The sequence below is a fragment of the Carassius auratus genome, chromosome 29 (assembly GCF_003368295.1).
Source record: "Carassius auratus strain Wakin chromosome 29, ASM336829v1, whole genome shotgun sequence".
In the NCBI taxonomy this organism is placed as follows: domain Eukaryota; kingdom Metazoa; phylum Chordata; class Actinopteri; order Cypriniformes; family Cyprinidae; genus Carassius; species Carassius auratus.
In genome coordinates, this window is record NC_039271.1 from 19,038,274 (window position 1) to 19,060,543 (window position 22,270).

The 22,270-nt window shown below is 36.9% G+C and overlaps 2 protein-coding genes and 1 long non-coding RNA gene across 3 annotated transcripts in view; 1 reads left to right on the forward strand and 2 right to left on the reverse strand.

Moving 5' to 3' along the window:
- The window catches only part of LOC113048284 (metallophosphoesterase domain-containing protein 1), a 30,841-nt gene extending 11,508 nt beyond the window's left edge, over positions 1 to 19,333 (reverse strand). Inside the window, exons 1-4 of the mRNA XM_026210004.1 lie at positions 18,838 to 19,333; positions 17,448 to 17,834; positions 16,405 to 16,586; positions 7,115 to 7,340 (exon numbers count right to left, since the gene is read on the reverse strand). Of these exons, the coding sequence (XP_026065789.1) occupies positions 7,115 to 7,340; positions 16,405 to 16,586; positions 17,448 to 17,614 (575 nt within the window). The 5' untranslated portion in view covers positions 17,615 to 17,834; positions 18,838 to 19,333. The remainder of the gene's footprint in view (positions 1 to 7,114; positions 7,341 to 16,404; positions 16,587 to 17,447; positions 17,835 to 18,837) is intronic.
- On the forward strand, positions 1,296 to 10,183 carry LOC113048285 (uncharacterized). The gene is made up of 3 exons (XR_003276436.1): positions 1,296 to 1,787; positions 1,945 to 2,066; positions 9,266 to 10,183. It is a non-coding gene; the product is annotated as an uncharacterized LOC113048285 (long non-coding RNA).
- Positions 19,334 to 19,964: 631 nt separating the features above from the next.
- Positions 19,965 to 22,270, reverse strand: part of LOC113048287 (signal peptide, CUB and EGF-like domain-containing protein 1) — a 57,264-nt gene continuing 54,958 nt past the window's right edge. Inside the window, 1 exon segment of the mRNA XM_026210006.1 lies at positions 19,965 to 22,270. Within this exon segment, the coding sequence (XP_026065791.1) occupies positions 22,166 to 22,270 (105 nt within the window). The 3' untranslated portion in view covers positions 19,965 to 22,165.

The window sequence follows — 22,270 nt, forward strand, 5'->3', positions numbered from 1 at the left end:
AGTTTAAAAATGAATGAAGTTAATAAGGAAAATACTGATGTGTGTGTGTGTGTGTGTGTGTGTATGTGTGTTTGAGAGAGAAAGATGAGCTGTCGCCAGGCCCCTCTAATCTGAACTGTGAGGAGCAGGTGCAGGACAGCAGCACCAGTGTGTGTGTGTGTGTGTGTGTGTGTGTGTGTGTGTAAAGGAGTGTGAATGTGTGTCAATGACCATGTGTGTTAGAGATGAGACAGTCTTATGGAGTGGCTTGGAGTGATGCAAAGCTATTGCCTTCTGGCTCATGAACACACACACACACACACACGGTGAACCGGTCAGGTCATAGAAACTTACTACTGCTGTGTTAATGCGCTTTGTGTTGGCTTACCAGCATGGCCTTTTGGTTCAGCAGAGAGTCGCAGTTTGATACAATCTCAACCTGATTTTGTGTCTCAGCTTGCCTGAAACGTTCAGGGGACATCTAGAGTAAGTGCCATGAGGAGCCATTTAAATATTGTTTCAGTAAAAATGCAAGGCATTTTAAATGTTATGTATAAACATTTATTTAATAAATAAATCATAAAAAAATCATATTTTGAATGTTGATAAAAATTATATTAAATCCATATACATATCAATATATTATGGACATAACAATATAAACAATTATATTAAAATATTGCATTCTAGGCATATCTAGTATAGTAGAGTGTAGTATAGTATATTATATAATTTCAAATTATTAATTCATATGAATTATTTAATAAATATAAACAGATATGCCCTTATAGAAGATAATGCCCTTATAAAAGATTAATAAATAAAATGTTAAAAATAAAACTGACACTGGCCAATACATAGTGACCATTTTAATTGATTAATTCATATAATATATTTGATAAATAAACACAAATGGACAAAACATAGTTTTGTAAAAAAAAAAAAAATAAAAAAAAAAAAAAGCTACACAATAAAAAAATACCATTACTTTTACCAAAGATTTCAATTTCTAATACAACAGCAATGCATTTAGTTTTCAAATGAGGATGTTAAAAAAATGAATGTTTTTTTAGGAACCCTTATACCCCAGATAATCATATTTGTATGAAAGTGCATCCTTGTAAGGGAATAAAATGTCTCCAGCTCAAATTGGTGGCAAAAATACTAGCCACACAAGTTTTGCCACATGCTTTTGCATTTCATTCCTCCACAGCTGTGCGGAGAAAATAACTATCCAGTTCAGAATCGAGAGCAAGAGAGGTGTAATGAGCAGGAGAGAGAGAGAGAGAGAGTTAACATGTAGAAAGTGAGGTAAAGTAGCAGATAAGGCGCAGAAGTGGTTGTCTGGGATTGAGACTATGCTGCTAAAATCAGCGGCTAATTCGGCCTGTGCAACTGCTGGACATTTTTTCCCTCCTTCTTCCCCTCTCTTTCCCACAGAGTTATAGTTGCCATAGCAACCGTGGCAAATCTTCCTTTTCTCAAACAGATGTCCCATTTAGTTGGAAATTAGAATGTGTAAAAACCCAGGAGACTCAAATTATTTCCAAGTTCTCCAGGAGGAGGGAGACGGAGAAGAAAAGAGGAGTGCGGAAAAGAGAGGAGTGGTGATGGAAGGAGAGAAAAAGAGGAAAAGGGAGGGAGAGGGTAACATATCCTCCTCCTCAGGAACTGTGAAAGAGTGTTGATTAGCCATCGCTGTGGGGCAGCTAACTCTGACGCCCCACCACACGCCACAGCCAGCACTGAAGAGACAGCAGACGGAGAAAGACACGAGAGAGAGAGAGAACGAGATGAATGCAGGATGGGTAAGAACCATTGTATGCTCCATCTTTAGCTTAATATGGTGTATCATTTATTTTCTGAATCATTTTTTTTCACATCGGATGCAGAATACGACTGATAAAGTGAGTGATATTATATAGAAGGACAGAGATAAACTGAATTATCTTGTCTGTTTTGCAGGTAAACAAATTCAGCGTTTACCAGAATGTAAAGAAAGTCCCCAGAGCTGCGCACACTCACATACGTGTGAAGACACAAGCGCAGTGTGAGCGAGGAGTTTCGCCTTGGAGACCAATTTACAGGTAACATCCAGCCAAGACATGAAGCCCCACAGTCAGTCGCTTTAAATAAAAAATGTCTCTTGTTTCTATCTTGTTGCCAGCAGAATGACTGACACTGAAACTGAAAAGAGTGGAGTGCTGGATGCTGCAGTAGTTGGTCCACACCTTAAAGGCCCTTGATTCATGTCAAAATTCCCCAATGCATTCAACTCGATGGAGTAAAGCATAAGAGGATAACCCTTGGGCCAATGCTCAAAGTTTATTTATTTATTTGCAAAAAACAGTTTGTTGTTGATGTTTCAAATTATAGCCAGTGATTATGCATATCATTTGCAGTTATCAGGGTTAGATATTAAAAAGGTTTTGAGGAAAGAATAAAAAAAAGTGGATCAAAACATGTTTATCTTTATATTATTGATATAACAAAATATATAGTTATAATATATTATAGTTACAGGTTACAGGTTTTAACACCATTGTGAAATTATTATTATTATTTTTAATTACAATTAACTGATAAATACAAACGAATACTGGACCATAGTGTTAATTTAAATTCTTAAAAAAATTGGACAACAACAACAATAATAAAATAAATAATACAATTGTCTATTTTTTTAATAAGCAAAAAATGCCGGTAAAAAAAAAAAAAAAAAAAAATGAGACTAAAGTGCCCATTTTAATTAATGAATTCAAATGAATTACTGATAACTGGACAACAAGACAACCTTGCTACTACACAGCCTCATAAAAGCCTATAATGCTCATGCCTGGTAGTTTTAGCCCAAGACATGGATCATGTGTAAAAGCATTTTTAAAAATCCTAAGATCTTCCCAACCAGCTGGAAAGAGACACGGTTGAATAACTTCTCAGTGTTTATAGCGGCTAATTCAAGTGTGTGAGTGTGATGGGTCTACATGACAGGACTAGGCCGATCCCTCAGGCATCTCAGATGTTAATTGAGGAGCTCCTCCTGTGGCCAGCCCTACATAGCCGAAGCAGTGAGCTCTTTTCCCCATGGGGAGACACGACTGATACTGTACTAATCTCTCCTCTTTTTTCAAATCACTCTCCACATCAGCCGCCACTTTAATTAATTCACACAGCCATGCCGACCAGGTCAAGCAGTTAAACGAGCTGTTTTATATACATCCACCACCACACTGGCCTCTTCCTCTCCATCATTAGGCTCAGTTCCTCCTCTACTCCTTTTTAATCATTTGCTTCATCCAAATGAAGGGCCGTTCATTAGTTTCGTGCCATGTCCCCTTCATCAGTGAAGAGGAGTCATCAAACACAAGGGAGAAAGGTATAGCAGAACGGAAGAGAAGAAAACACACATCCTCTCTGTCTTTCACTTAACTAACTTTCTTTTTTATTTGGTTTTGTTTTGATGAGCTTCTTTAATTGGGCACTACAGAGGAGAAGCAAATCCTCAATAATTAAAAAATCTAATTACGGAGTCTTTTACATCTCTGGCGTTAATTATTCCTCTTGGAGTCAATGGATAGCAAACATTTCTTCTATTTTCATTTCACTTTTACTGGGGGAAAAGTCTGCTTGCTTCTTTACGCTTTATCCCCTCCTCTTTTCATTCTCTTCTCCTCCTCTCTTCATAAAGAGCATAAACAACATAATTAAAAATGCTTCAATCCCACTTACATACACACATATTGGGTGAGCAGTACGACTAAAATAACTCCATCCTGAAATCTTTGCTATCTTTTATCAAAAACATTATAAAATTAAACTATAAACAGTTTACAATAAATACTACAAAATTCACATTATATTACAATAATTGTATATATAATCCAAATACTTAAAACTACTTTAAATACTTTGTAATCCATAAACACAATAGCAACATTTCTAACGACTGAAACATGTTTACAATAACATGTAAACCTACATGCATATATGTTGGCAACCAGGTTTTTTTGTTTTTAAATATATAAATTATAGCACAAGTCTTTTGATTTCAGTGCAACTTCATTTTAATCTCCTGAGTTAAAATGCACTTTTCTCAATTATCTTCTACCTGCTCTTTTACTGCTGGTGCATAAACATTCAACTAGCAGCTTTCCACTGACGATAACCCCCTGCAGGGCACACAGGATGTGTTTGTGTTCACCACGCATCATCGTGACTTGTCACCGTGTCTGTGAGTAACTGTCCGTATGAGCGCGTACTCAGGAGATGAGGGAAAGTTTAGGCTGTGTGTGTGTGTTTAGCTCTGAGCGATATGTGCTGTGGGTCCTACACATTGTTTCTGCCTCACGCTCTCTGAAAGGGACAGCCATCCTTAATACTTCATCCACCCACACCAGCTCACACACACGCAAACACACACAAATAGACACAAATGACAAATGACTTGTAAACTTGCATTAGCGTCAGCAGAACAGAAAAACACGCCACATGTTTCCCCATGCAGTTCTTTTCATTCCAGAATCACCACATGACAAATAGTCAGGATTTAGGAAAGAATGCAACATTCCAAGATCTCATTTAGCCGTGTGTGTGAAAAGCATGCAGTTTATGAGTATAGGGAAGGGTCCAAAAACCAGATAGTTGATTAGAGAGGTCAACTACACTCAGGTGTTCTCTTATTTATTACTTTTCTATTTCTATTGTAGTAGAGGTATTTAATTTAGCATTTGATCTGCACGGTAAAACCCTCTTAGAGGGTTTAAAGCATTGTTGCTACAGCCGCACACATGCAGACGGATGTCATTGGCCATCAAGAATCATGCTGTTTTTTAACATCTTCCGCAATGAGCGCTGTGATAGTGTCATGTTTCAAGCTATTTATATTTAAAAATGCATTTCAAAACCAACAAGTGGCTTTCCTGGTTGCTTTGTAAACTAGATGAGATAAGACAAGATCAAAATGAAAAAAAAACACCTTTTTTTAACTGCTTAGTTGTTGTTTTTTTATACAAGTGTATGGCAAGATAGTTTATTAGCAGTTTTTTGTTTGTTGTATTTAAACCTCACTTTTAAAAGCTAAATAAAAAATAATTAATAAATTAATTCATTTATTTATTATAAATAAAATGACTACAACTAAAATAATAATAATAATAATTATTATTATTATTTAATTGCCCCCACAAGTTTAGAAAATACACCAACACACACTGTTTTGCAGGCCAAAATATATATATATAAAAAACTCATAACCACATTTTCCGCTTTGTTAAATAAATCAGAGCAGGTACATATGGTCCTGATGCTTCTACTCAAGACCTCTGCATTTTTTTTCTTACCATTGCGCTAAAGTTGTTCTTGAACATAAGAATTTGTAAAAAATGACTAAACTGAGTTTGAACTGCTCTCACTGACTGCATGTAAAAATGCACTTGCACTGTTAATTAAGTACAAATATTGTACATTTAGGGTTACAAAAGATTATAACTGAGGCAGTACCGTCAAAAGGTAAACATTTGACTTACAGCTAAAGTATGTATATTAATACCAATATGCACCCTTTAGTGGTAGAAAAGGAGTCCTGTACAAGTGACTAGCTTTTGTACTCCTGAAGGTTCAAATATAACAAATTTTTTTCTGACAATGCAGATAAAGTGAAAGGTAAAAAATAAGTTGCTAAGAGAGAGATTTAGAGAAGTGAATTGATGTTGCTGTGGTCTCCACTAAACATGTAGTTGTATGGACAACATAAACCTACTGCCATATAACTTCTGACTAGGAAGCTGCTTTCTAAGGTGCCATCGTAAATTAAATGAAACTTCATAAGTGATTGATTTGGAATACATTTTTCCCCAATTCTTTCTTGGATTATCATGTTTCCAAATTCCTTCTGGGATTGTTTCCTCTGTGCAGGATACATGCAACGATGAGAATCTGGCCAAAACAAGGTACCAAATATGTTGCCTACCATTTGGAACAACACTGCCACTTAATACATCTTAAAATACTGTCTCAATAGACAGCTTTAGGAATAGAGCAGCAGATAAAGAAGCCGAAAAGATAGAAATGAAATGATAAGAAGATTGACAACTCTACTGAGCGATGCAGCCCTGCAAAGATCACAAGCAGCCATCGCCCGCAGCAATGCAGGACTCGGCCCATAAATCCAGCGACTTAAAACCTCCATGGAGATGAGTTTTGCCTCAGAAATGAATGTAGCACTTACAAAGAGGGAGATGAGGCTCACAGACACACTTTCTGTCTGTCTTCGCCTATGGTGGAATGCTATTACCAGATCTCAGTGGTTTTATTAGGTCCGTATGGTGTAAACACACACACACACAAGCATGCTGGCACGAGATGAGGATTTCTGTCAGGACATATCGGAGTGGATTAGTACTAGATGGTTTTACTCAAGCTCACGAGTTCATGACTGTTGTAACCACCATCAGCTTGAAAAGCCACACACTCTCACACACAAATAAATGCTTATTTATCAACTCTGATGTTATAAGGGCTTACTGTGATATTTGCAGAAGCCGTCTGTCAGTGAACACACCTTAGATGGGCCACACACACACATATACTTTGCACCATTCACACATATAGCTAAAAAAAGAAGATATCATGCACTTCTACTGTTGGTTGTTCCCTACCAAACCAAGCCCTAACCCCTAAATGAAAACTTTTTTTTCCCACTGTGTTTCAACCGTAATGTTATGAAGCGACGACAATACTTTTTGTTTGTGAATAAAACAAAAATAATGATTTTATTCAACAATTTGTCTCCTCGGTTTAGAAAATGCACCCACACACGCTGTTGTGCAAGCAAATTCATAAAAAAAAAAAAAACAATTATCTGGCATGCAGTTACAATACATCTGTGTTTATACATAGAACGCAGGGCCTACAAGTCACACAAACACACTTATTCACACACACTGGCACAGAGGTAAACTGCAGGACATGTAGGGTTGGCAAAAGAAGTGTTAACAAGAGAAATAGACAGAATGAGGAAAGAAGGAGCAAAAGATGAGGAAGACTTGAGGGGGAAGGGACAACACAACAACATATGGTGACAAACACAGTGACAGAAAGACTTGAGAAAGCGCGCGTGTGAGAGAAAGAGACTCACCACGGTGAGCCGTAGATGCGGAAGCCCCTGACGGTAACATCAGAGTCCTGCAGGTAGATGCAGTTGGTGAGCAGGGACTGAACGTTCTCATAGTTCTCCGGTTTCAGTTTGGAGGCCGACGGAAAGTAGTAGAAATCCTGCTTTATCAGGTCCGCCATAAACTCCTGATCAAACGTCAGCTCGTGATTCCCGGCTATAACGATTTTGATCTCGTATGGCAGAGTGCCTGAGGAAAGAGAAAACAGCCATCAACGAAGAAGTGCCTTCATTAAATGAGTATCATTATTTATTTATTAATTATTTATTTATTAATTTATTAATGCAATGTTTCCAGGTTAAGTTAATGCAGGTCTCCCAACACTTTTTACTAACAAATTTCTAGAACTTTCCAAGTCATTTGTTGTTACATGATAAGGACTTTTATGAATCATTTAATAGACAATGCACTCAAAAAAGCTATTTCTATCTGATCTGACTTAAGAATAACTAGAAAAATCAATATCGCTATAGCTCTCATGGGTATTTTTGTGTTTTTCAGCTTGTAATAAATCAGATATTGATGCAGAACTCTTATAAAAAAAAATTGTTTTTGGCTTTTCTCTGGAACAATGGAAATTAATGTAGCACTTCATAATTCTGACATCAATAAAAGCACAATATTATTACTCCCCATTCCGTCTCTGTCTCCATTTTTCACGGTTCTATAAAATTTTCACCGCACCAGGGAGCGGACCTGTCCACGCCTGACAAACACAAAGACAGTCTGTCCCCACAAATCTCCTCTCTCCAAATCAGTCTCCCCGCAGCCCTGCCGATCTGAGGCGATATTACGGCAAACATCTGGAAATGTTCCCTTTATTTGAAAAGTGTCATAAAAGAGAAGAGACGCGTCAGAAAGTGTAAGGCTTGAGGTGTGACGGAGAGTTCAGTCAGCCTGTGTTTTGGCAAATACGCAGCCAAGCGAGTCCTTGAAAAGCAGCAATTAAATTGTGGGCAGGAAGGATGTGGGGGGTGCTGGTTTTGAGGACCTACAAAAATTTAAAAAAAAAAATGACAGAGTGCACACACACACACACACACACACACACACACACACACACACTCACACATGCTTATGTTCAAAACGTGTGACTTAACAGCAATTTGTCTGACACTTAACACATTCACAATACTCCATGGCACCTCTAAAAATCTGCAGCCATAAGCACAATTTTACCACCACTGAGAGATGATTGTAAAAGTAAGACCTGGGCAAAATTTGAGAGTTTTATGTGTGTGTGCCAGATGCTTCACAAAGATCAGCACAGGAGTTTTGGAGATTTAAAGCCTCCTTCCAGAGGCAAAGCTCTGATATCTTTTATGGTTGCTCAACATTTTTGTAATACACGTAATAAAGAACTACCTTCCAGCTCAATCATTTGCTTTACCATGATACGATTTGATTTCCAAGCAGATTTAAGAGAGTTCATATCTTCTAAATCTAATGCATGTCAAATCCATAATTCAACATAATTTTCTCAGACAGCTGTCAATACACTCTATATTGCACAGCTCTATGGAATACTCCAGTCTGATTTTTTTGTTCCAGGCAACAGATTTCTTCACATTTCTTGTAATTGCTATGCAGTCTTGTTTCTGCTCGTATAATAGATATTATCTAAATATCTATGTGAAAAGTTGTTCATTATCACAAAATAAATCCCTTCAGAGAGTCACACCATATATATATATCATATATATATATCAATTAGATGCAGAGCCTGTCAAGATACAGGGATGGGATTTTAAAAATCGATAAGTCTGTTTATTTAACTATCCTAATTATGCAACATTTTATGTTTAGTTGCTATGTAATGTTTTAATTTAGCATTTTTTCCCCTGCCATCCACAACCCTGTTTTTTGAGATCACGACTCACCAGATCTCCTTCTGCTCATCTATATTCTCACCACATAAAGGCATTTGCTAACGTGCGTCCTCGCATCCAAAAAAAGATAACTATTCCATATTGTGTTTATGTTGTGCAACATTGGTTTCACATCCATGTGTAGGCACTGCAAAAGTGTGAAAATCTCCCTGTGCATATGTTCATCTCCGTATACTCATTGCCTTTCTTTTCTCTCCTTCTTGCGTTCCCTTTTCTCTCTTATAGATTCCCCAAACGGCCAGACTACTTCAAAGGCAGAATTACAGAGAGAATCACCATTTAACAATGGAGTCATTCTCTAAAAAAACACAAAGCAAAAAAAAAAAAAAGTCTTTGGAAGCAATCAATCACACAAATACAAAATGCCAGCAAGAAGGAAGATGGAGAAGACGAGCCCAAAGCTTTTGTGATAAGATTTTTGTGAAAACGGGGGAAAAAAAAGCATGCCGATTTCAGCCCAAAACGCCAAATCCGGACATTTTTGCTGCTTGTTGTTATTAGTTTCTATCTTCTTGGGCCCTTTGTCTTTGATTTCAAAAGCACTTCAAGGCAGCAATAGCTTAAATTTCACTGTGAATCTGACAGACAGCTTCTGTTCTTTTCACTTCAAAAAGAAAGCAATTAAAGTGGATGAATGCAGGCCCGTGCACGTTCACACAGACACATACAGTACGTGCAGCGAGAATAGCATGTTCAACAACTCACACATACACAAGCACTTCTCATACAAAACGTCTCACTCTTAAACATGTCTTGTGAGCTGCACATCGACATATTTGAGTGTATGTGTGGACCATTAGAATCAGGGCTTTAGAGGTGCATAAGCCCAAAGGAAGTGTCCAGATTTGAGTGCTATTGTCATTTCTGTTCTAGTGGGTGGTCTTTGGACTTTGATGGAGCAAATCCTCCAAACTCCAAAATTCAGAGCTCATCCAAGAGGATTACGGCGCTGTCTTGCGCTGTGTGTGTGATGCAGACATTCTGTGAGACATTTGCCACCTACGTGATACAGTATGTGCACTTTCTTGTAAGTTGGCTGACTGAGAAAATATAAGGCAACGGCATAGCTGTAGTTTTCACACGTATGCCACAAATTAAATTCAATTATGGCATATTGTGAAATATACATGGAAAATATCAGATATTGAGAGTATATGATATTAAAAGTAGTGCTGTCAATCGATTAAAAAAAATTAACTAATTAATCGCACAATTTTTTAAAATTAATCGCGATTAATCGCGATTAATCGCAATTAAAATACTGAAACTTTTTGGATATGTAAATGTAAAATGTAAATAATTAATGTAAACTCAAGACAAAGAAACTATTTAAATTCAAAATATGATTGTTTATTGGAATTTTTGTTTAACTTGTAACACAGATTTTCCCATGTAAACAACATACCTGCAATAAACCATCAATATCCTCCAAATTAACTGTTGGCTTGAAAGCCATATTTATTACAGAAATAAAAACACAGGCATGTAAGTACCATTTGAATTTCAAAACAATCAATGCCAATAAAAAACAAAAATGATTTCCATGTTGAATTCTAAGTGGACTGCAAAAAAATTCCAAAGTATAGTCATTGCCAGTGCTTTAAGTGGGCCAGTATGCACCGGTACTCAGTACCGCCACTTCCAAATATAGCTCTTGAGCGTACCGCCACCTCTCCGTGCGCCCAGAACGTGCTTGTAGCGTACCGGTACGCTCATCTGGACATCTGTTTTAATAGAGGTTTTAATCTTTTACCTGCACTGCCGATTTTCAGAGCGCCCTTCACAATGCAAGCTTCCTAATTCATCCCACCCAGAGCAGAAACTACATTACCCATTCACCCTTAAGTTATACAAGTGAATAGCGCATGTGTCGCTTTTCCCACTGTTAAGTGTCAACAACTCAACGTGGCCGGAGAAGGTGTGTGAAACTCGTTGTGAGTTATACTAAAGCAAAATCTTGAGTATTTATTGTCTGATAAACATTAAAAACTGTCTGCGGAGGTTGAGTCGTCCTGCAGCCCCCGCTGGCTGCTCATTGGCTGCAGCATCTTTTTTCTAAGTTCTAAACAAATACCGTAGACGGCAAGACACAAATTTAGATATTAATTTATCTAATTAATCTATAGCCCATGCACAAAGACAATATGATCTTTTTGTCCCCTTTTTGTTTTAAAGCTTGATGAAGAGAGAGAGCACAAGTTGCTGCAGCTGAGGAGGACAGTGATGCACGCGCACAGGAGTGATTGACAGCTCGCGGCACTGTGTACAAAAAATACTCCGCTACACAATTATTTCGTTATTTTCGTTTAAGCTTATTAACGTTAGCGTTACAGAAAGGTCTGATTTATGCACTGTTACAGTCATTGTTTTTTTTTTTTTTTTTTAAACAATGACATTTTAGTTCATGATTTTAATGTTGCTGTTTCTTGTGGCAGATTGAAGAGTAATCCGGCAGAGTTTTATACTGAAACTTTCCGTCTAAAAGTCCTTCCTTGGGCTTATCCATATTTCTTTGCACGTTGAACACACATAGGCCACAACTGGAAATAAAAAAAAAAACTGCAACCGCGTTAATTGCGTTATTTTTTTTTAACGCGTTAAATATTTCAAATTAATCGAATGCGTTAACGCGCTAATTTTGACAGCACTAATTAAAAGATTTTGTCATGTTTAGGCAAATGACAAAAAAAAATTCAGTTTCAGTTTAAACCTGTCAGTGTATGCACTGTTGATAAATAATTTGTCACTACAATACATCAAAATGAAAAACTGAAAATACCTGCCTCTCTTTTCTGTTTCACAGCGTACAGCATTCAATACCCATACTTTGAGATTTTGAAAGATTCTTTTTCTTGATTTCTTTATCTGATACATACATCAAGTGTAGATGATGGTGCTGACTGATTCAATGTTTTGTTTATTTTGGTCATCATAATACTGTTTTTTTTTTTTAAGAATTCCCCTTTGTATTTAGAGAATTTGGGGTACAAATATTATGCATATTTTTACAAATTTTTTGCCCCCAAATGAAATTGTTCCATGACCATTTCAACCCACTTTCGGAGCCTTTTTAACCATTAACAGGCTGTTTTTTCCCCCATGCTTTTGAGACATCCATATAAACGCCCTCTTCACATGTAAAATGGGCAGCAATGCTGTGTGGGTTGTTGGTCTAGTCTAAAATAGTTTGCAGCATCCCATACTTCAATAACAGCTACCTTGCAAAGTCTTGATTTCATTGCAACAGATTCATAAAACAATCTGAGCTGAGCCGAGAGTAAAGTTCAAACGTGGGTGGCCAAGTGTTAAACTATCTGAAGTTAAGGAAGTTAAGGAAGCACAGATCATAACAGTTTTTTTTTTTTGGATAGAGCATCAAACGCTTTTATTTAAAAACTAAGATCAAGGAAGATTTGATTTTGCATGATATGACCCCTTTAATGCAGATTTCTGACATTTGATTTATTTGATACATACTTCTCACTTGTTTCAACCCTTCGGTTCAACCTCTTCCCTCTTTTCAGATCTTTTTTTTTAGTCCATAATCCCGGCTCAACAGAAAACAGTGACGCTTTGAAGAAGTGGAGAGAAGAATCTTTCTGCCAACGTGCACAAACACATAAACAGTGTAGGTGTTCTTTGTGTTTCTTCATGTGCCCATGTGAAATGTAAACATACAGTATTACGAGAGGAACACACACACACACACACAGCATCCACCCATGGATAAGAACTCACACACAGGTGGCAGGGCACAAGGTGAGAACATAGACTCTCTACATAATACTGCGTGCATGTGTAGATATAGTTGTACAAAACAACAGATAGAGAATTGAAATGATGGTGAAATTTTCTCATTATGTACTCAGTATTTCCTCTTCAGAATGTTTTTACTTTCTGAAAAATGTTACTTTCTTGTTTGTACATTAGAAAATTTCAGTTTACTGCTAATCATACTACAAAATAACGTAAGCATAGAGTTGTATGGGCTGCATGTCTAGTGCTTTTGTTTCCATTTTAGATCCTGACAGAACATAGTCACTATGAATCGCTCATTTAATGGAAAAGAGAAATTCATTTTTTAAAAATTCTCCTTTTGTTTTCCATTGGAAAATAAAAGCATACAATTAAATAAAATAGGCTATCTATTCCTATTATTACTTTTTAAATTAATATTCCATGTATAATCTGCATCAATCTTCTTTAATTTGCAAGAAAAGCATTTATGAAAAAGTTTTAAAATGTTCCAGTACTAAACTAATAATATGCCATACACACAGAGATCCATAGACACAAATTATTCAACCGCAAAAATACACAAAGATTTAATGTGAGGAGTGTCAAGCTTTCTCGTTTATAATCCATAGCTAAACCTTCAGCTAAGTAAACCCATGGCAGGGTGGGGAAAAAAAACGGAAAAAAAAAGAGCTGTTGAGCTTGAAAGGAGAGAAAGAGAGAGCACATTAAAGTTTCATGATGGTTTTCTCTCCAGATACAGACCAGAGAATGGAGTGAAAACTCCAAAGTTGAGAGGAGAGAGAGGAAAAAGAAATGGAGTTAGAAAGGTGTAAACTTTTTCCCCAAGATTCTTCCACCCCACACACATCTCACAGCCCACGCAGCTGTCACATCACCATTGAGCTAATCTATTATTCATAATGTGGACAGGACAAAACAAGATGGGGGAACTACTGAACCTTCCTGACCTGAGAGAAAGAGAAGCATAGGCTATTATCTATTTCAACCTGCTTCTCTAACCCTGGTCTGCACATAATGACTTAGAAAAAGAGTATGAGAAACAATAACAGATTCACACTCAAAAATTCAGCCGTGGCTGTGCGCAAATTGTCTTAAACGTACAGAAAACAACAGTGAAAAACCTTCAAGAGCTCAAACAAGCAAACTTCATCTCAAATTGAACTGGACTACTACTAGAGTCTGGACTGACATAACATAAAATAACTATTGATTGTATTCTTCAGCAAAACACCCAGCCAGTACAGCAGATTTCAGCCACGTCTATGATCTCCAGGAAGGTTGTAGTAACACTTGTGATTACTGGGAATTCATGTCAGATATATCCTTTACACAGTTCTTGATAAAGCCAAGAAATGATCCTGAAGCATGCTCTCCAGTCAGTGTAAGCCCAAAGGTTACAAAGGCACTGTTTCTCCTGCTAGTACAGTTGTTCAGCAGGCAAATGATTCAAGACTGATAAACATACACAGAGACCTGTGAAGATACAGATCTGCTTAAAATCACACAGCTTTAACTGCGCTCCAACACTTCTGCTAAACATTCATATATTAGCATTGTTAATTCATGAACATCTGTACTTCCTAACGGTTTCTTCGTTCGAATTCAAATTAACTGCTTGGGCAGACAAACCGGCAAATGAGACTATGCTGTAATCATTTCTCACATGAGTGAAAAAACAGTATTTTTGTCATCTAGTCAAAAGACAAAAAAGCTCTTTTCACAAAGAGTAAACAATTTAAAAAGTACATTATGTAAAAAGGTATTAAATGGGCAATAATAGTTCATAATGGACATCTACAGTTCACAAGTGTGGTCAAATGGTCAAAAGACTGCAACAATAATATAATCATGAGTGATGTAAATCTTACCGACCAAACTTTTGAACAATATTTCAATTAATAAATCAGTTAATCATTTATATGATTTTTTTTTTACTGCGGAAAGTCTATAAATGAAGGTAAAGAAAGCACATTATTACAGCAGATTAGTCAATTATTACATAGACATAACATAAAGTGGCTTTAGAAGACAACCAATTATGTATTTCCATATCACTGATCATAACTCTTATCAGTCTAGTCCACAGCAATCCATTTTGCAATGTTTTTGTGTCTTAACACACACAAGACAGACATTTTTGATTGCTGTGACACATCTTACTGTTTATTCCCAGTATCTCACACCATGAGCTATTATAGCTATCCTGATGCTAAAACACAAAATATAGTAACAAGTATAACACATAACACAAGTTTTCTGAGCTATTATACAAATCTCTGTTATACCTGATAACTAGAGTTTGGATCCACATTATTCATTATACTTTGAGGTCTAAGGTGATGCTCCATTATTAAAGTTCCCAAACTGGCTGAAATATTAAAGCTTACAGCTCAAGCAGTCTCAAAGAGCCCAGAGAAAAAAAAAAGAGGAAACAGATTTTGCAAAAACATCAATGTTGAGGCAAAAAGGAAAAAAATATATATAACTGACAAGGAAAAGGGCCATGAGACTAGGTTAGAGTTAAGAGCATCACCATATGAGGAAGTCCATGTGAGACTGTGTGTGCGTGAGTGTGTATTTGCACACACTTTAAAGTATTGTGAGGTAAAAAGTAAATCATATCTCTGAGGATTGTTGCTGGATAAAGACAGGTGTGAAGCATGTGTGCTGCGAGTTCTCTCAGATACACAGGAGCAAAGATACAGAGACGAGAAAAAGAACCACGTTATAAATATTTATACAGAGACAAAACGCGAGAACAAACGCGAGAACTTCCTTTTTGGCACAGGGACGGCGTGCCTGAAAGAAAGAGAGAGGCAGGAAAGCAGAGAATCAATAGCGGGAAAGAAGATGAGACACACGAGCGGGAGTCGTAATCTTACTGGTATCTCCTGCACCCCGCTGACTAACCTTCATACATCCATCCAGATCTCCTGCTTTCTATTCCCCTCTCCTGAAACACCACCAGTCATCCTTCTGAGTCTCTTTATTTATTACAGATCCATTCTTACTTTTTTTGGACACGTGTACAGAGAAGTTACAAATAAAAAAAAGGTATCATGACAATGACCTCTACATGCTTCTGATGGTCTACAAGATAAACATCTTAAACCTCCATATTCTCCTTGTGATAAAATGACTTAAAATGTTTTTGCATTCAAAATTATTTTATCAAAGGCTTTTTATTCATTGAGATGCAATAATATCTACTGTAGCTGACATCACAAAGCTATGAATGTTCAGAATGAGCTGTTCTGCATCTGAGTTACAATAAACAGTATTTTTGGACTGGTACTTTGTTTTCATAGTACACAAACTAGGCTTCTGCAGATCATTCACAGATCTTCACACATCCCACATACGGTATTGCATGTTCACTTACTTTGGCTAATCTGAATATGCTTTTTTGCTAAGAATAAGACTGCAGCTCTCTCAGCTCCGTTTAATATATTTTATCATATTTAAAGCCACAAAATCAGTGCAGAAAAATTCTTTAAAGAGTATGCAGATTTAGTCAGAGATCCCATAAATGTATTGTGTACATTTTCTTTATCTGATTTTATCTGACAAACGGTTTCTTAAAGAAGAGAAAAAAATAATCTCACCAAGCCAGTCGTTAAACTTCTTGACTTCGCTGGGCAGGCCGAGCTCTGTGAAGTCTCCAGTGTGCAGTAAGACGTCACCGTACGGCATCTGAATAGTGTCAGTGCGCGAGTGTGTGTCGGAGATACAGACAAACCGCGTGTAGCCCGGGGGCTTGGGGCTGTCGTGGGGTAACGGATCTACCCTGTGGAAAGATAGAGGGAGAGAGAGAGGTGTGGCAATACATAAGGTTATATATCGTTCCCTCACGGCTTCACGGTTTTATTTGCAGAAACGTGTCTCTGAGGAACAAAGCAGAGTTTTGAATAAGAATGGCCCACTTTAGAGCATCTCCTTCTGGGTCGACCACACAGACTCTACCTACAACACACACGCAGACATTCATGCACATTTGCAGATATATAGTTGTGACCTGTTTTCCTTTGTAAATTAGTATGAATAAATATAAGTTAAGGAAACAATGAGAAAAATCCACTGATGGACAACAGCATGTGCAAAACCACACATATTTTCAAAAGCAATTAGCTAGTTAGTTTCCTGCATGATTGGTCAAGTCAGGTCACGTTTATTAATATAGCACTTTGCACAATATGAATGCAAAAGAAACAATATGAGACAAATTCAAATTATGTTGTAAAGCAGCTCTATAAAAGACAACAGTGGCATTATTCCCCTAGTTATTAGTCAAACAAAAAAGCTCTCTTCAAGAAACCCACAATTATGAAAAATCTCTAGTTCTCAATTGGTTGATTTCAGTTTCAGTTTTCGGCGTTTTAAAAAACACAACGCTTAAACAAAACGCTTTTATGCTTAAAAGACAGCATAATTTTTAAAGCAGCATGTCCATCTAAATATCAATGGCTGCACCGGCGGTGCTTTAAAGGTGTTGAACATCCCAGTGAGAGAAGTTTAACATGCTAACTGACAGCTAAAGCAATGCATGTTGTCAGAAAGCAAACTAAAGTGCTGCTGCTTATAATCTAAAAAAGACACTTTTTGGACTAGCTGACCATAGCGGCCCATACCAAATGAGTGAGTTTCTTACATGTGGACGTGGGGCGGCTGGAAGCGACCCTGGTTGATGTTGTAGAAGGTGAAGGCTTGAGTCGGGTTGGAGCTGTATTCGTCCACCTCTACAACTCCTCTTCCTCCTCTCTGCGACTGTTGCTGCTGTCGTCGGGCTGCCATGATTTCGGAAAGTGTGAAAGCCATGGCAACACACACACACTATGACTTTCTCTCTCACACACGCACTTGTCTGCGGTGCTCAGTTAAAGGGTTTCCACTTTAGCTGGGCTCAGGTGGTCTAGTGCAAGTCTTTGGGACGGTCCAGGACCGTATTCAGTGGTTGGCCCACCGTACAGATCCGCTGCTGGGATAGCGAGCCTGCATGCTTCCCCTCAATCACACTACACCAGTGGCCACAATACACCTGAGAAAAAAAGGCATGAGAAACAAGATAAAGGGAGGTTTGAGCGGTGACAGCCGCATATTATCAAAACCCACAATCAGACGTGCGGTTGATGGCGGTATGTCCCACTCTCCTGTGTGTCAGCTCCGAGATCTTACACAAAGCCATGGTAACCATTCTGCCATAATTTCCATTACTAGCAATAGAGTTCCCTGTACTTTTAAGATGTCAAAAAAAAAAAAAGATGCAACACAACAGAGACAATTGTTTGAGGGAAAAAAGAGGACACAAAAGCCCTCTGAAAGAAAGGGGAGCAAAATTTTTATTTTTAACTGAAATAACAAGGAGGGGAGAAGCCGAAAGCATTCTACTCCACTCCTTGAGAAAAACATGAGTGCTCAAACCATTAAGAAACACCTAAAACATCGTAAGATATGTAGAATAAAAGGAATAACACTTCATAAAGATAGATGATGACTAAGCAAACTAAGTAAAACTATGTGGTACAAAAGCTTTGAATGATGATCAAATGAAAACTAAACAAAAATATGATAATTTACTCTTACAAAAAGCAATGTGGTGATACCACAGTAAACATATACACTTAAAGTGTACTTATAGTAAATACATATACTACATGCTACATGTTAAAAACATGATTCTAATGATATAATTTACAAAAATTAATACCGACATACTTGTAAGGATTTCTGTTTCTGCCTACAAAAAGAGCCCTAAATTAACTAAATAAAAATGAGCTTTTCACTGAGTCTAATTTTACAATGTGTGCTTTGCCAGATAAACATTGTAATCCAGTTGATAACAAGAAATAAAAGCAACACAGAATATCAATGCCAAAAAAATAATCACGCCTGTTTAACAAGCGTTCACGAATTGACTGTATCTATGGCAACCGTATCCGCTTTCCAAACAGACGAGCATCGTTTATAAAAGCGCACCCTTAAATATTCATGCATATTCAAAACTATGCAGTGCTGATCTACATACTAGAAAATATACTTACCTATTCAAACTCAAGCGTCTGACGCCGACACGTTTTCTGGAACGCGCTGGTAAAGACACCTAATAAATCAACGGGAAGAGCGTGAAAACGCAGCGGGTCCGGTTCGCAGAGGCTCCCGCTGGTTTGTTTGAACTGAAGTCTCGTGGTGCCCCGGTTATGTGTGTGTGTCTCCCGGTCGGAGACACTCCCCCTTCGCGCTGCCCTGGATCTTTCTCTCCTCCTCTTGCGAATTTTACTATGGCCAAGAGATTTTAGTCATGAAACGTAACGCTAACTTAATCTCTGTTGTTGATAAAACCGGTTTTGTTGTTCACAGAAAATAATCCAAATAATTTTTCACTGTTCGCGAAGTATTACAATATTATATTTGATAATAATCGATATTAATTTCGCCAAATCATGTGTTAGCTACTTTTGTACACATTTAAAAATACGCTTGGACGTTTTATATTAACATGAAACGACGATTGAAGCACTCAAACACAAATGTTCCACAGCGGAATCAGAATCAACGTCTCTCTTTCAACCAATCAGTTAGGCGTCTACTGTATAAACGTCACGTACGTAATTAATATTCATGAGCCTTGGATGGAATGGATGGATGTTTATATATCTGTAATATATATCTATCATTTACATCAATCTCTGTGCTAAACCAACGATACATTTTTGTCTGACATTGACCTGAATGTAAGTAGCATTAGCTTTTAAAACTTAATCATAGATAATGATATACTAAACGCATATAAGTCTTGACCTGTCTGGTAGTTATGAAAATACGAATATCAACCTTTTTAGCTTTACAAATGAGTTCAAACATTACGCAGAAGCAAACAGAAACTAATCAATAAAAAAATCATTAGAAATTGCTTAAGAAATCTTGGTGCACACTGCCTCTTTGTGGGAGACAGCTTCATTATAGTTTGGGATATATTAACATGACCACAAGAGGGCAACAAATCATTCTCAATGCCGTTAGGGTTACATTAGGGTCATTTTCCCTAATTTTCTTAACCTCCACTTAGATTTAACCAATTTAACTAATATAAGAAAAAATAAGTATAAGCAAAAAAATGTGTCAAATGATAACCAGAAGGTCAACAAAAAACACACATACAACACACAGCATATTTGAATGATTTATTAATAAAGTGAGTTCTTAACAATAATCCACATTCTCTTCTACACAGCTTTGAGGGTTGATTTCATTCATTCTTTTGAAATGGGGTCATTTATCTTGATGGGAAGCGTACTATCAAAGCCTTCCATACTATCACTAGCCTGTTCATGTTAGACTGTCACCTTCCCCAGCATATTGCCTCCTTCTACTGTAAATATTAACTAATTAAAAACTAGCATTTGTACATAATTTACACATCTCTTTTCGTAAAGCTTACAAATGATGCCAGCAGGCAGTCTTGAGTCATTCTTGAGTCACTCATTCTGAGGGGAAAATTAGCTATTTATATATGTGTGTGAAGCCATCAAGGTGAGTGTATTTGTTGATTTTACATGTCAAACATTCGTCGTCTTCTTTTCTAATGGTAACAGTGCCTCAAACAGTCACATGCCTTTGTTTTATTAATCAAATGAGACTATAACATGTGATTCACACACAGACACACACACACACACACACACACACACACAAAGACCAACAATAACCTGTGGTTATCTCACAAATCATAAATTACTGTGCTAGCATAATAATATGGATATGATATGGATGCATTTGTGTGTAATTAGATAATGCATGAAGGTATGTTTATTTATGCTCAAAGTAAGAGTGAATGTGTTTCCTTGTCCTTATGTAGATATTAGAAATACAAGCATGAATAAGTGGCTCATACCAAAGCAGAACTATGCAGAATACTGTAAAATGACCTTCTGTGACTTTATGGCACATTTAGATTTATTTTTTTTGTGCCCTTTTTGTGCACTCATATAAAAAAAGATCACCAAATCAGTTTAAACAAAATGGGCAAATAATATTAAATAAACTGTACCCGAACTACAGATACTCAAAGTATATTTTTGTTTCTTCTTCCTACAGCATTCTGCTGTTTTGTTAGGGGAAATGATCTGAATCTCTATGGTTTTTTTTGTTTTTGTTTTTTGCCAGTCAACATTCACATTTTTCAGGTATGTCATCTGTTTAACAAACAGCCTCTGACTTTCATCCCCAGTTCAACAAGAAGAGCAAAATATGTCTCTTTGTGCACAGCACAAAGGTGATATATTATGATGTAATATGTGTTAGAACTATAAACAGACTGTAAGACTCTTAATCCAAATGGAATTTTTTGTTGTAGTTCTGAATCAAAAACTAGTACACTTCCATGAGCTTTTGACACAACCAGCGCAAATAAAAAACATCACCATATTTACAATTTCTCCAAATGTTCCATGTACGATAACAACCAGATTAATGGAAAACCCATTGCATCATGTGAAATTAAAGCACATGATATATGCAACATTATAAGCAACCTAATTAAATATGGTACTTCAACACTTTTTTTCATATTAAACTGCAAAAAAAAAAAACTTATTATGAGATGATTATTATGAAATCTGTTTCTGTTTACTGGAGAGGGATAGATGATAATATCTTTCTATATTCTATAGTGAGGAAGTTTGGACATTTCATGTTTCTACACCCAAAGTAAAACATCTCTATACAACAAAAACATTGAGAAAAAAGTAACTTAGATTCCTTATTCTCCACAAAATATAAAATTCAAAGTGCAATTAAATCTCCAAATACTAGTTAAACAACATACACATAGCTGTAACTCTCGTACAGACAGGTAGTCTTTGCCTTTTATCTTGTTTTTTCATTTGTCTGCCTTTGTCTTTTAAGTTGTGGTCCGAGCAGAAAGCGATTCATTTTTCATACAGTCTGAAAAGAAAACTTTAAGTGCACTAGGATATTAAAACCCCTTGTGCACATTAGGGGCATGAAAATAACCTTTTCAAAACAAGAATATATATCTGTGTGCATCTGTATGTGTCCTAATATGCCATAAGTTTGCACATCATTTACATTCACACGCACACACGCGCACACACATACACACACACTCATATATATATATATACATACATCCATATACAAATATATACTGTAGACACCAAACATCCAAAGAGGGCTTTTGCAAAAATCAAGCACATAAATATTAGCAATCAAAAAATAAAGACAAAAAGGTACAATGGACAAATCTCAGACAGGAAGAAGGCCAAACGTCTTTATCTTCTTGCAGTAGTGTGGCCTTCTGGGAGCTAGTGGAGAAAAGACAGGAAGAGAGATGGGGACAGAGCCGGGTTTCTATTTATACGGCCGTAGAAACCTGGACACTTTGGAGCGAAGCAGTTTGATAAAAGATCGCGGGAACATCTCCTTTGATTCCTGCACGGTGTATTTAAAGTAGTT